The sequence below is a fragment of the Oryza glaberrima genome, chromosome 6 (assembly GCF_000147395.1).
Source record: "Oryza glaberrima chromosome 6, OglaRS2, whole genome shotgun sequence".
In the NCBI taxonomy this organism is placed as follows: domain Eukaryota; kingdom Viridiplantae; phylum Streptophyta; class Magnoliopsida; order Poales; family Poaceae; genus Oryza; species Oryza glaberrima.
Window position 1 is genome coordinate 1,729,226 of NC_068331.1, and position 13,860 is coordinate 1,743,085.

General features: G+C 41.5%; 2 protein-coding genes across 4 annotated transcripts; one reads left to right on the forward strand and one right to left on the reverse strand.

The window, feature by feature from the left end:
* Positions 1-798: 798 nt before the first annotated feature.
* On the reverse strand, positions 799-1,718 carry LOC127777291 (histone H3.3). The gene is made up of 2 exons (XM_052303867.1): positions 1,535-1,718; positions 799-1,426 (listed from the first exon to the last, which is right to left on the reverse strand). Exons 1-2 carry the CDS (start codon positions 1,604-1,606, stop codon positions 1,088-1,090), a joined length of 411 nt encoding a protein of 136 aa, XP_052159827.1. The 5' UTR covers positions 1,607-1,718; the 3' UTR covers positions 799-1,087.
* A 2,241-nt stretch (positions 1,719-3,959) lies between these two features.
* On the forward strand, positions 3,960-9,720 carry LOC127777285 (protein DECREASED SIZE EXCLUSION LIMIT 1). 3 transcript variants are annotated; one of them, XM_052303860.1, is made up of 13 exons: positions 3,960-4,136; positions 4,283-4,345; positions 4,423-4,491; positions 4,877-4,933; positions 5,760-5,914; positions 6,044-6,099; positions 6,243-6,336; positions 7,130-7,193; positions 7,420-7,502; positions 7,626-7,717; positions 8,411-8,517; positions 8,781-8,844; positions 9,013-9,720. In XM_052303860.1, exons 1-13 carry the CDS (start codon positions 4,003-4,005, stop codon positions 9,151-9,153), a joined length of 1,179 nt encoding a protein of 392 aa, XP_052159820.1. In that variant the 5' UTR covers positions 3,960-4,002; the 3' UTR covers positions 9,154-9,720. The 3 variants fall into 3 exon arrangements, 1 of the variants encoding a protein (XP_052159820.1); XR_008018306.1 differs by lacking the exon at positions 9,013-9,720 and having other exon boundaries at positions 8,428-8,517; XR_008018305.1 differs by lacking the exon at positions 9,013-9,720 and having other exon boundaries at positions 8,394-8,517; positions 8,781-8,839.
* Positions 9,721-13,860: the final 4,140 nt, after the last annotated feature.

The window sequence follows — 13,860 nt, forward strand, 5'->3', positions numbered from 1 at the left end:
AAATAGTCTAAGTTCACTATTGAAATGACCTATTTTCTTAGGCATGTCAAAAATTTTGGTTAAAGTTGTGTTTGGATTGAAGTCAAAATAGCCTAAGTTCACTATTGAAAATACCTATTTTCTTAGGCATATTAAAAATTTTGGTTTCAAACCAAATAGACACTAAACACTATTGAAGTTGCCAAATATTGATAAGCCCTAATTTATGCCTCAAACTACATCAGCCCATCCCAACGATGCCATTTGACTTGTCAAACATCAATCCACAACATTTGTGGAATGCCACAAAAGGCAGACTGTTTTGAAGCTGATCACTGATCAGTGCAGATTTGCTAAAGAAAATAGAGCCATAGTGACAGGTGGGCCCCACACAGCGCAAAGGATTGGATATGGTCTGATGGGGTATATGAGCAACAATATTAGTTCATGGGCTTATTATTCAAGTATTGTCAGTTCATGGGCTTATTATTCAGTATTGGGCCTACAAGCCAGAGGATGCCCAGAAACCCAACAGCCCAAGCGGTTCGGCAACAATTTTTTTTTGTCTTACACAGCCTATACGCGTTCACTCCATTTTTACTTTTACCAATTTATTTATACAAGTCTAGAATACGAGCGGTTGCCATTCAAATTCCAAGGGCGTCACCGTCACAGCCGTGTTTCACGTGCGACCCGCCGGCCAGGTGTGACCGTCAATTACTTCCATTCCACGGCGCAGACGTAATAAAGGAAAAAAAATGCAGTACTAGTACGCAGGCGAATCACGAGCCAAACAGCTGGCAATCACAGGCAAACAGATTACGAACAAATCTCCATATAGTAAACGAATATTAATAGTCTTTAACACTGTTTTGCTTAACCGCAAAATCCAAAGAACGGCAGATAACATTTGATTTTGAGTCTTTAACCGAACCCTGTTTTTACACTAATTAACCGACCAAACCCTATTACAAAGCTGCTAATGAAAACGAGATCTAAAACGCGGAAGCGAGAGGGGAATCAACAAGTTGACCACGTCACGTCGTCGTCGTTGATCCCCCCAGATCGCTTCGGCGCTACGCAACGCAACCGCGTCGAAGGCGGCGGCTTACGCGCGCTCGCCGCGGATGCGGCGGGCGAGCTGGATGTCCTTGGGCATGATGGTGACGCGCTTGGCGTGGATGGCGCAGAGGTTGGTGTCCTCGAAGAGCCCGACGAGGTAGGCCTCGGCGGCCTCCTGGAGGGCGAGCACCGCGTGGCTCTGGAAGCGGAGGTCGGTCTTGAAGTCCTGCGCGATCTCGCGGACGAGGCGCTGGAAGGGGAGCTTGCGGATCAGGAGCTCCGTGCTCTTCTGGTACTTGCGGATCTCGCGGAGCGCCACCGTCCCCGGCCTGTAGCGGTGGGGCTTCTTCACGCCGCCGGTGGTCGGAGCAGACTTCCTCGCCGCCTACACAACAACACAAATCAGCAAAACCGCAAACCCTAGAACCACCCAAATCACAAAGCACCAGATCGGAACGGGAGAAGGAGATGAAACGACGACGCCGATACGCACCTTGGTGGCGAGCTGCTTCCTCGGGGCCTTGCCGCCGGTGGACTTGCGGGCGGTCTGCTTCGTACGGGCCATCTCCTCTTCGCTTCTCGGCGGCGACTTGGCTTTCTCTTGCGGTGGATTTGGGGGAAATCGAAATCGAGAGCGACCAAACTGGCGTGGAAAGGCGAACAGTGAGAGGGAGGAGGGGAGGTGGGGGGATTTTTATAGGCGCGGGGCTGGAGAGCGTGGGTTGCGGGGGGGCAGTGGACGCGTGGACCGAGGCGGTTTCTTGTGACCGTTTGAGGAAAGGTTTCGGGATCGCGATCGGATCCGACGGCTGGTGATAGGCCGTAGAAAGCACACGATCCGTGTGCTCGTCGCTGGTTGGTTGGAGAGCTCAGCGCCACGGATCGGTGACGTGGCATATGTTATATGGGCTGGTGGGCCTGTTCAGCGGCGTGGGCACTTGTACTATTTGGGCCGAATTCCGCGTTTAAGTGTCAGGATCCAAATAAGTTTGACGCCGTGTTTAGTTCCAAAATAATTCTTTAAACTTCCAACTTTTTCATTATATCAAAACTTTCGTACACACAAACTTTCAATTTTTCCGTCACATTGTTCCAATTTTAATTAAACTTTTAATTTTTGTGTGAACTAAACAGAGCCTATACTATTGTTTTTTTTCATAGTATTTGTTTCTCTCTATATTAGGCATATTAGGCATGTTCTTGTCTTAACATAGGATACCGTATGGATGGAATATTAGGCATGTTTCTCTCTATATTACGCATAATGTATTTTACGATTTGCTCCAGAATTTGTAGGGTAAATGTGAAATTCGCTATCCTATACGCACTTCTTGTGAGAAAACATATAAATTCTGGAGCAAATCGTAAAATACATTATTGCCATAAATTCATTTTCCTTGGGAATAAGTTCACTTGGGTCCCTCTATTTGTTCTCGACCCGATTTTCGTCCCTTGGTCGCAAAAACCAGGTACGACGGGTCTCCCAACTTACGAAACCAGTGCAAACAAGATCCCTTGGTAGTATTGTCTCTGGTTTTGGCTGACGTGGCGCCGGCTTGGTCTTTATCCCACATGTCATTGACGTGGCGCTTACTTGCCAATTCGATCCAAAAAAAACTAAAAGCAGCAAATTGAAAATAAAAAATTGAAACAAAATATGTGGGACCCACATGTCAATGGGTCCCACTTATTCAACATCACCCCTCTCTACCTCTGTCTCCTTTAGCCACGCCGCGGGAGTGGAGTGGCGAGCGGCGGGACCGCGGGATTGGAGTGGCATGCAGCCGGCGGACGACAGAAGAGGAGCGGCGCACAGCACATCTCTATCCTAGCATTGCCCTCCGTGACTATCGTGCTCCTCGTCTCAATCCTAGCACCTCCCTCCGAGACCGTTGTGCTCCTCATCTCCATCGTTACCTCCTCAACGACCGCGCATGGTGGCGGACCCAACACCGTGAAGTCGTCCCTCTTCACTCCCCCTCTGGCGACCGATACAACCCCACCACTGTCATCGACATTGTCGCCGAAGGTCGGAGTAGCTAAGTTTCGGTGAGAGAGAAGAGGGGAAAGAGCCAGAGAAGGAGGAGGCCCTGGTGGGTACCCCTGGCGCCGAGGTGGAGGAGGCGACGAGCCCTTCCGCTGAGTCATCTGGTGCCGCCGCCGCTGTCCCGAAAGAATCCGTCGAGGGGAGGCCGCAACTGTCGAGGCCGCCACCGACATCTCCCCTCCCGCGACCGACGAGGAGGAGGAGGAGAGTGGCTCCCGGCCCTTGGCGCCCTTCTTGCTGCTAGCTTGCTCCAGCCGCTGCCTGTCGTCCACTCCAGGCGTCGCCCACCCGATACACTGATGGGCCACTCCACCAGCTAGAAAGATAGAGAAAGAGGTAGGGGATAGATGATAATCAGAGTACCACTATTATTTTTATTTTGCTTCTCTTGTTTTTAATGGTATGGTCTATTGATAAAATTAATTAAATTGTTAAAAGCAGGAGTAGTGAGGATGATATGTTGGGTCACATAGGCCTCACTATTTATTATTATTTTATATGTCAAACTGATTTGTGGGTCCCACGGTTTTAATTTTTTTCCCGAGATCGAATTGGCATGCAAGTGCCATGTTAATGCCACACAAGACGAAGACATAGTGAAAGGAGTCACGTAGGCGCCATGTCAGCTAAAACTAGACACAATACTACCGAGCATCGAGGGACCTCGTTTGCACGGTTTTGTAAGTTAGGAGATGTGTTGTATCCGGTTTTGCGGTCTATGATGAATTTTGGACTGGGCGACAAATAGAGGAACCTAAAGTGAACTTATTCCTTTTCCATGTAATAAAGTTCCCAGGCCCAGCCCTCCGGCCCACTCGGTTCTCTAGTAGGCCTCAAACCATTCTCATCTGGTCACTGTCTACTTCGACCTCACGCCGAAGCTTCCAGAAAGTTCTAATCTCGCAGCCCGAGCCATGGCCCTGGCCGAAGCCGAGAACCCGCCGCGCCGCCGCCGACCTGCGCCGGACCCCGTCGCGGTGCTCCGAGGCCACCGCGCCGCCGTCAACGACGTCTGCTTCCACCCCTCCCTCCCGCTCATCTTCTCCGGGTACGCTCTCCCCTCGACCCCCCAAAACCCCCCTTGCCTGATTCTCCGCCGCAGCAGCGCGTGTGTATGAGCCCTCGCGCTTGTGATCACGCTCTCGGTAACATCTCCTCTGCTTTTTTGCATTTTGGGGTTTGCTCTTCATCCAGCGCGGCTGACGGGGAACTCAGGGTTTGGGACACAGCGAGCCACCGCACCGTCTCCTCGGTTTGGTAATTTATTTCCGCGTCAACGATTATGGTTGGTTCGTTTTGAGGGATATTTGATGCGAGGGCATACGATTTTGCAGGGCTCATGGTGGATCGGCTGGTGTATATTCAGTGGCTGCTAGCACCAGACTTGGAAACAAAATCATTAGGTGAGTGAACAGAGGTGATTTTTTCAGGAGTTGCTGGCTGTAGGTTTGCATCATTCTAGGATGCTATTGCAACAGGCTAGATAAGAAGCATCCGTAGCTGTTATGCGTTAAAACATCGGGTTGAATCAGTGTAATATTTTCGATTTGAGTACACAGCCTTTTCGGATTGGAATTGCATTGCAAGTAGGATTGAACCTCTTCATATCATATATGACCGTATTATCTTTCTGATTATTCAGTCTAGACAGCATCAGCGCATTGTACTATACAGATGGAACATAAAAGTGTCATAACTTTAGTAGCATATTTTGAGTTGAGTGCCTCTCACATTGTTACGATTTGGATTGAATTTTGATCGATATATCTGTTTCTAATGCTGAGGCAGTCAAGGTAGGGATGGATCATGCAAATGCTGGGAAATCGAGGAAGCTGGGCTTTCACGGTATGACTCATTGCACATGAAGTGTAATAGGAGTTAGAATTGGATCTTTCTTTGGATGGAACATGCTAAGGATTGACATACAATTTTTAAAAAGAAAAAATAGAACATGCTACCTTTAACATAAATTAGGACTTGGTTAATAGTAGGCTTTACCAATGTAAATGCAAGGAGAAGAAGACATGGGCATACATATAGACAAAAGATATTTTGAATACTAGAAGAGATATACAACCCATCAAGAGAAGTCTTTGCAAGACAACTTTTACTCCTACACATGTAGGCCTCATTAGGTTTGATGCCACCAAACCAAGTGTATCTATCCTGAAACTACCTGCTATATACTCCACCATTTATTGCATCTGCTCCACAAAGTCCATCTGCTCAGGTAATTGGATACTCCATCCTGTTGTCCTTATTCTGCTGCAAGTGCATCCACCAGAGCATAAGTGTAATGCTATTAATGTTTTGTCAGTATATTTAACCTGATTATAGTCTGTAGGGCAGGTCCCCATATGCCTCTTGAAGATCTTATAGCTCTTAAATAATAAAAGAATATATATACCAACTTAGTGCTATCATATTCTTGTGTCAATGGACTTTACATGATCTGTAGTGGTAAATTGATGAAGAAACTTAAACAAACTAGTCAGAGCCTCCTCGGTATTGTTGACTAGCACCTTGTCCTAATTAAGATGATAAGTGTAAGGTCCAGAAGGAATATGGTAAAACACATACTTGTCAACCTTCTTTGTTTGAGCTGTGTTTCATTTGTGTTTCTTATTTGAGTTTCCGTGGCATGCAAATCCAATTTCTTGGGTTCTTTCAGGAGGGCCCTATATACAATCAGAACAAGTACATACCATTTCTGCAAAATGTCACTCGTTAAGTCAACATGTTCTACATGCTGCACACAATCTGGTTTGATCTCCGCAACTGGTGACATTGAGTCACAAAGCACAGTTACTGAAGAACGTGAACTAGGTAGTGCATGATTTCAGCATCTCAAACAAAAGAGAGCAACTAGAAACTTGATCACTCTTGACAAGAAATTGGTGTCAGAGAACTCCTTAGTGACTCTCTTCATGATTGACTTAATGGTGTATTTCCTAGGCACTTGCTGTAAAGGACCAAATATAATGGCAATCGCTGGTCAAGAATCATCGCAGGTTAGTTTTTAATCTTGACTTTGAGCAAAACATAGCGTGATGCAATAGAACATAACTAATTCATCGTTTTTTTTGTGCCTACATATTTTCTTGCCCTGTTTTCAATTTTTTCATGTTGTCACTAAATAACAAAGTGAATACAGGTTGAACTTTGGGATATTGATAACGCAATAAAGGTAATGTGCTTGCCTGAAACAGGCAGCGCTAATCTGGCTGATCACCCGACCAAGCAAAGAGGTTCATCTCCACAACTTCTGCTGTAATTGTTTTGTCTTATGAACCATACCAAATGTAGGTTGAGCTAGCATAAGGTGGTACGTCTGGTGCCGATCTGATCTCTTGCTTGGTAGAACCTTCAAGCATTTATACTCCTAGGTTCTGGTTAGCCCCCACCATGTCTTTGGTGCCATATTTTTTAAAGCATAATGTTAGTTTTCAAGAAATAGTTGGAAGAAGCAGGAACTTGATGATAAATTAGGAGCTGCATTGGTGATTATAGACTGGCTGTTGGCATTGTACTAGGACAAGGATACCTTTGTCATTGCCTTGAAGGATAAATACTTGCTGAGCATAGCTGTATCTTTGTGTATTTGACTTAACAGAATTATTTACGAGCCGTGTCACTATTTTACTTCCTTATGCACAATACCGAGTGTATTCATGCTAGCGTAGCATCCCATGATGCTGTCCCATCCAGCAGGAAATTGTCAAATCCTGCCATCAGCCAGAAATATGTGCTTTACAAGTCACTGAAGCAAATGTTTCATAGATGTGGTTTAGGATGAATACATCTTCTATGATATGAGACTGCACGTATGTTCTTCAGTTCTTCACTGTAGTAGCTTGCTAAGTTCACAAAATTGCGCTTCACATCAATTTATCTATTGTAGCTAGTGTGCTGTTATGCCGCTCTGCATTTGCACACTGCAGGACATTTATAACAATTCATTTGAATTGCCCAATGACATTCGTTTTTCCCTTGCATTCATGCTTTAAGTAATCCTTGAAAACTTCATGCTGTTGATTGTAGGACTATGCATGGCTGTGCAAGCTTTCTTCCCTTGTGGTGCAGCTTATGTAAATATTTTGTCAAGGTTTGTGTCCAGATATTTTTTTGTCAAGGTTAAGCGTGCAAACCCAAGCACATTTATTAACAGCCATTACCTAGGCTCCTGTTTTGCCACGGCAGAAAGCCTTTTATCCCAGTTGTTGTTGTTTAACAGTGTGTTTTTCCCTTGCATAAAGAAAACAAATGTTCCTTTGCTTAACATCTTTTGGACTGTTCTCATTTTAGTAAACCTTTGCTTTTATGGTGATCAGTTACGAAGATGGAAGCACACTTTTGTGGGATGTACGAAATCCTGGTCTACCTGTATCCTCAGTGAAATATCACTCAGAATCAGGTTGCTCTCCATTCTGAAAATTACTATTTTAGTTATTTAACCTATCCTTTTTTCAGTAGTAGCTATGTTTATATCTTTGGTGTTTGGAAATAATGTATGATCTAATAAGAGTCCGGTGTGCAGCTTTATCCATTGCTATTGATGGGCTATGCAATGGGGGGATCTCAGGAGGTGCTGATGATAAAATAGTCATGTTTGGCCTTGATCATCAAAAGGTGTGCACCAAATTTTCTGATTTCCTGTTTCCTGCTACACAAATCTTTACTCTTGTCGTGAAAGGTGCACCTTGTGAGTACAAAAAACCATGTTATGTACGTGCAGTACAAAGCTAGCCCAAGTTGACATTGATTTTATGCTTTCTCTGATGGCGTGCTATTAATTATCTCCAATTATCTGCTAGTCATTCAATTATATAAAGAAATAAGCTGCTAAGGAGATCTTTGCATTCATTATTTTTCTGTAATATTGACTTCAACGTCATCTGCTATTGTCTTCTTGACAAGGTTCATAAGCATTTCAATTTCCTAAATGATGCAGTATACTGAAGGTTAAGTTTAGCAGTGTTTAACACTCAGAAGTAGGCCTAGAGTTGGAGACTGCACTATTATCCTTCTGATATCCACTTCTGACATCTGTGATATTTGAATCCCTTCATATCTGAAGCAAGAAACACGCGCACAACCATGGTTTTTTTATTAGCTAGATGGGTAGTAATTCTTTTCCTCAGGGAGGATAGTAGTTATTTCCAGTTACAGGCATATAAACATTCTACATTTCATAACAAAATTATCACCGCTGGAAAATGCATTTGCTTCTGTTGTAGCTTTTGCAATTACATTAGTGAATGCTGGTTTAACTTGGTAAGCCATCTTTTGATTTACTGGCATGCAGTTTTGTTCCAATTACAGGGTGCATTTATTCTCAGGAAAGAAATAAAACTTGAGCGACCGGGTATAGCAGGCACAGCAATTCGGCCAGACAACAAGATTGCAGCGACCGCTGGTTGGGATCACAGGTTTGTTTTTCCCATTCTGTTCCTTGATGACCAGGATGTTAACATAAGCTATTTTTAGTGGCTTCCTAAATCCTGAATTAACATGCTCAAGTTAGTAGGTACATTATACATATGATTTAATATATATAATCTATTAAGTAGTAATACCTGAGTGACGAGTACAAATTGTACTAATGATGGCTCCTTTGTGATTTTGGTCGCTACTAATCTTGTCTTCTAGTTGATGATTATGATCCAAGTTTGCAATTGTTACATCATTGCAGGATTCGTGTGTATAGCTACAGTAAAGGAAACGCTCTAGCAGTGTTAAAGTATCACAGTGCTTCGGTATGCAGCTTCTCTCATATAATAACATTTTCTTTCAAAATTTACCATGCTGTTTTTCCTCAGCTCAAAAGGGAAGGAATGCCTGTCGGTCCCTGATATCACCTTATATTGATCGTTCAGCCAAAGCTTCACGGAACATAACTTTGTGTTCGTCCTTTTGGCTTGCAGTGTAATGCAGTGACATTCTCACCGGACTCCAAGCTGTTGGCTTCCTGCTCGGCGGATACTACGGTTGCATTATGGGAGCTCTATCCTCCCAAAACAGATAGCCAAGTTGGTCTCAAAACGAGAGATGAAATATCCCAATAATATGGCCGGGCCTTCCTTTGAGGCGATGCCTCTGCCTCTTGACTGGAGGAGCACACGGCGGATGAATTAGAGTTAGTTTATGACATGTTTTGAGTGTTTTTGACACGGCGGAAGATCACGTGGCTAGCTCATACTGATTCATGGGGGTCGGAGTTTTAATCTCCGACCCTCCTTGCATCACTTTTCCTTCATTGGAGGTCTTTCTCGCTTTAGCGAAATCGGTGTGGGAACGAGAGATGAAATATCCCAATTAATATGGCCGGGTCTTCCATTGAGGCAATGCCTCTGCTTCTTGACTAGAGGAGGAGCATAAGACGGATGAATTAGAGCTACTTTATGATTTGTTTTAGCATTTATGAAAGAAACTTAGCTTGTGAATTTGATGTGAAGGAACACAGAACGGAGGATCCAGTTTTGCCAGAGCTAGCGACCAAGTGTACTCGTGGATGCCCAAATATAGACCTCAGAAACATATCTCTTACTGCTCGCTATAAGAGATGTTTTTCTAAGAGATATGTTTCGAGAAACACAATAAACACATAATAGATACAATATTTTCACTATTAAGAGATATCTTATTCTTTTGAGAAACCTGATTTTTTTCTTAGGTGGGTATGGTCCTTAGAGCCAAATTGACGCCTACGATAATGTAACATGCTTGCACAATCCTGTTGCGAGATATAGGATTTCAGTTTAGAGCAATGCTCCAGTACTCTCTACTGGTAGTATTATATTACCAGTAGAAAATTTGAACCATTTATTATTAAGGATAAATTAGTAATTTGTTAACAGAGTAACTTAGCCATTTACATATTTCTTTTTAGGGTAAATGGGTCCCTAGCGTCAGGCCCATTTGCATCGTGGCACCGGTGGGCCGTTTTGATCGTGACACTAGCTGTGGCTGGCATGGCAGCGCATCGTCAATATTTCATCAGAAAATTGGATCGCAACTCGTTCGCCCGACGGCGCTTTTGGGTGGCGAGTGGCTAGTCCTCCGGCAGGAGGCGCGTGTGGATCCCGCCGGCGGCGACACATCCCCGGTAATCCGTTTCTCTGCATCCCGCTAGCGATACGTGTAGATCTCGCCGGCGGCGACATATATCCGGCTAACCGTTTCTCTAGCCTTTAAAGCAGAACTATAAAGTAAAACTAGCACGGTGGCCGGTGCAGATTGCGCGGCTAGCATCATTATATTTTCTCTCATATAATAACATATATGTTTTCTCATTATATTATTCAAATATATTAAAATGACAACATAATTTTAAATTTTGCAATAACTTTACAAAACTACTAATGTGTAATATTTATATTGTATTTTATATACGTGTTAGTTATTAATTATTTTTAATATCAAATTTTAGTTATTTGTAAATTATATATATTCTTATATGGACTCTAGACTCGTCTTTTAATATTTTTTTTAATTCTGAATTTTCTGTAAATTGTATTTCCATATAGACTCTATGCTCTTCTTCCAATATTATTTATTTTTATTTCTGAATTTTTTTTATTTCTAATTGTATTTCTATGTGGACTCTAAACTCATCTTTCAATATTCTTTAATTTTTAATTTCGAATTTCAGTTACTTCTAAATTGTATTCCTATATTGACTTTAAACTCTTCTTTCCATGTTTTTCTTAATTTTGAATTTTAGTTATTTGTACATTGTATTTTTATACGGACTCTAAACTCTACTTTTAATTTTATTATGTTTATTTCAAATTTTAGTTAGTTTTAAATTCCTATATGGACTCTATACTCTACTTTTAATATTCCTTATTTTTTAATTCCGAATTTATATTTTTTTTCTTAACGTATTTCTATATGGACTCTATACTCTACTTCTAATATTCGTTATTTTTAATTCCGAATTTCAGTTATTTCCTAATATTATTTCTATATGGAATCTAGTCTCCTCTTCTAATATTTATTATTTTTAATTCCGAATTTCAACTATTTATAAATTGTATTTCTATATGGACTCTAGTCTCCTCTTCTAATATTTCTTATTTTTTAATTTCGAATTTCAGCTATTTCTAAATTGTATTTCTATATGGACTCTGCCTTTTCTTTTTATCCGATTAATGTGAGAATTTCTAGGCCATGAGAGCGAATGTGGAGGCTCCTTTTTCTATTCCTTTAATAATAGATATGTTACGTTTGGATTTTATCCAGTCTGTTCAAACCGGGTTTACAAAAAACACGTGGGTTTTTTTTTATCATGCACACATAAATTAAAGCAGAACTACTATTTTTGAATAAACTATGTTACGTCTGGATCTCATCGGGATGGTCTAGACCAGGTTAACAATGAAAAACACTGAGTTTTCAGTGGTGCACACGTAAATTTAAGAACTATTATTTTAGGATAAAATATGTTACTTCGCGATTTTATCCGAATGGTTTGGACTGGGTCAACAAAAAAAACAAATGGTTTTTCGGTCGTACACACAAAAATTACGGCTGGATTTCATCCGGTCTGTTCGGACCAAGTTGACAACGAAAAAGCATGTGATTCTTCGGTCGTACACACATAAATTAAACTAAAACTATTATTTTATGACAAAATATGTTATGTCCGGATTTCATCCGGTATGCCCGGACTAGGTGGACAAAAAATGCATGGTTTTTCAATCGTGCACACTTAAATTAAAGCAAAACTACTATTTTAGGACAAAATAGGTTACGTCTGGATTTATCAGGATGGTCCAGACCAGGCCAACAACGAAAACACGTGGTTTTCGGTTGTGCACAGATAAATTAAAGCAAAACAACTATGTTATGATAAAATATGTTATGTCTGAATCTTATCGGGAAAACACGTGGTTTTTTTGTGCACACATAAATTAAAGGACTATTATTTTAGGAAAAAATATGTTACGTCCTAAATTCATCTGAACAGTCCACACCAGGTCGACAACGAAAACACATGGGTTTTTTTGTCATACACACATAAATTAAATCAAAACTATCATTATTATTATTTTAGAACATAATATGTTATGTTTGGTCTGTTCGGACCGGGTCGGAAAAAACATGTTGTTTTTTGGGTAGTGATAAATTCCCCTTTTTACAAATATAAGTTCGTGCACGATCCAATATTTTTGTTCTTTCTTTTTTTTTTCTAAGCAGTTCTATACATGGTATGTCCGTACGTGATCATATTTTCCTGTTCCCACTGCGGTTCCTTTTCCTGTTTTTATGCATTCCAATCGATACAGTTTTTATTTTTTAATCACACCCATGACATTAAATATTTATTTGTTTTCTCGATATTCACTTATTTTCACTGTAAACTTTTGCTGAAATAATACCCTTACTAATTTATCCTTCTATTCTCGTCAGATGAGATGATAGTAAAAGAGATAACCTTTTAATAAAGTGATATTAACGGTTGAGATTGCTTTCTACCAAATGGAGAGAGCTGATGTACTTCAGTTTATGTTGTTGTCTCTCCCCCCTCCTTTTTTATTGATAGTTCTGCACGCTTGGGATATACTCAAACATCTTATGTCTTAATAGAGTAAATTGTAGATTGGGCCATGTATTTTGACCATAGTTTCACATTGAACCATCTATGGTTCAACTTTTTTATTTAACACCAGATCTTTTTACCCAAAGTTACAATTAGGACTAGTGGCCCACCTGTCAATGACGATTGAGGATGAAAAGGGAAAATTGGAGCTACTGATCGAGCAGACTCGCCATCTCCATAGTTTGCGTTTGTGGTTGAGTATGGAGTTGGATGCTAGCTAGGGCCATGCTGCCGGCGGCGACGGCGGCGGTGACCGTCTCTGTTATCGATGTCGGCGACGGCGAGGAGAGGCCGTTGTGCAGGAACGGCAGCAGTTGTGGCGGACCGACGGTAACTCATCGCCCATGGTGGCCGTGGTGTCGGTGGCCATCAGAGAGTAGGATGAAGCGGGAGCTAATCGTCTAGGCAAAGGCCGTGGCATCCATGGCCATCAGGGGTCGATGCAATTCAAATGTACTGCACCTATCTAATTCCTGAACCCTTTCTCTTTGCAGAGTGAGATCCATGTTTTTTTTAAGCAGCTCGTATAGGCACCTATCTAATTCCTGAACCCTTTCTCTTTGCAGAGTGAGATCCATGTTTTTTTAAGCAGCTCGTATAGTCTGTTTGAATCTTAATCGATCCATTGATTGATGAATCGGCCTATACATGCCCCCTTTCTTTTTTCTTTTCTCCTGCGAAGGACTCTAATCTCATAGTAATGCAGGTGGAGAGATGTAGAGAGATGTAGGCACTAATAAGTGGGCCACTAGTCCAAATTGCAACTTTGGAAAAAGATCTAGTGTTAAGTGAAAATGTTGAACCATATGTGGTTCAATGTGGAACAATGGTAAAGATATATGTACCAATATGCAATTTACTCGTCTTAATATAAGGATAAGCAAATCATGTATTTCCTAAGTAGTGTTCCTCCACAATGTTAAGTCAACACAAAAAAAGAATAACGGAGATATATAATACATTACGCATAAAAATATAGACATGGTGGCGAGAAATTGGTCTAATGATGTTAATTAATAGTGATTTTTTAAAGGTTTGTTTCAGTTTACTCCAAAATCTTACCCAAGATAAGATTTCAGTGTCATAGTAGCTTTGGAAAACGTAATTTAACAAATCAAACACCAAGAACACAAGCAAATATATGGAATGATCTGATGAAATATATATA

What these genes read in the sequence shown, in the direction of transcription:
- LOC127777291 (XM_052303867.1), bottom strand. Translation starts at nt 1,606, where the DNA reads ATGGCCCGTACGAAGCAGACCGCCCGCAAGTCCACCGGCGGCAAGGCC. An exon ending in GGAAGCAGCTCGCCACCAAG is followed by an intron (nt 1,427 to 1,534) that starts GTGCGTATCGGC and finishes GTTGTTGTGTAG; the next exon opens with GCGGCGAGGAAGTCTGCTCC.
- LOC127777285 (XM_052303860.1), top strand. Translation starts at nt 4,003, where the DNA reads ATGGCCCTGGCCGAAGCCGAGAACCCGCCGCGCCGCCGCCGACCTGCG. An exon ending in CTCCCGCTCATCTTCTCCGG is followed by an intron (nt 4,137 to 4,282) that starts GTACGCTCTCCC and finishes CTCTTCATCCAG; the next exon opens with CGCGGCTGACGGGGAACTCA. An exon ending in TACTGAAGAACGTGAACTAG is followed by an intron (nt 5,915 to 6,043) that starts GTAGTGCATGAT and finishes TGTATTTCCTAG; the next exon opens with GCACTTGCTGTAAAGGACCA.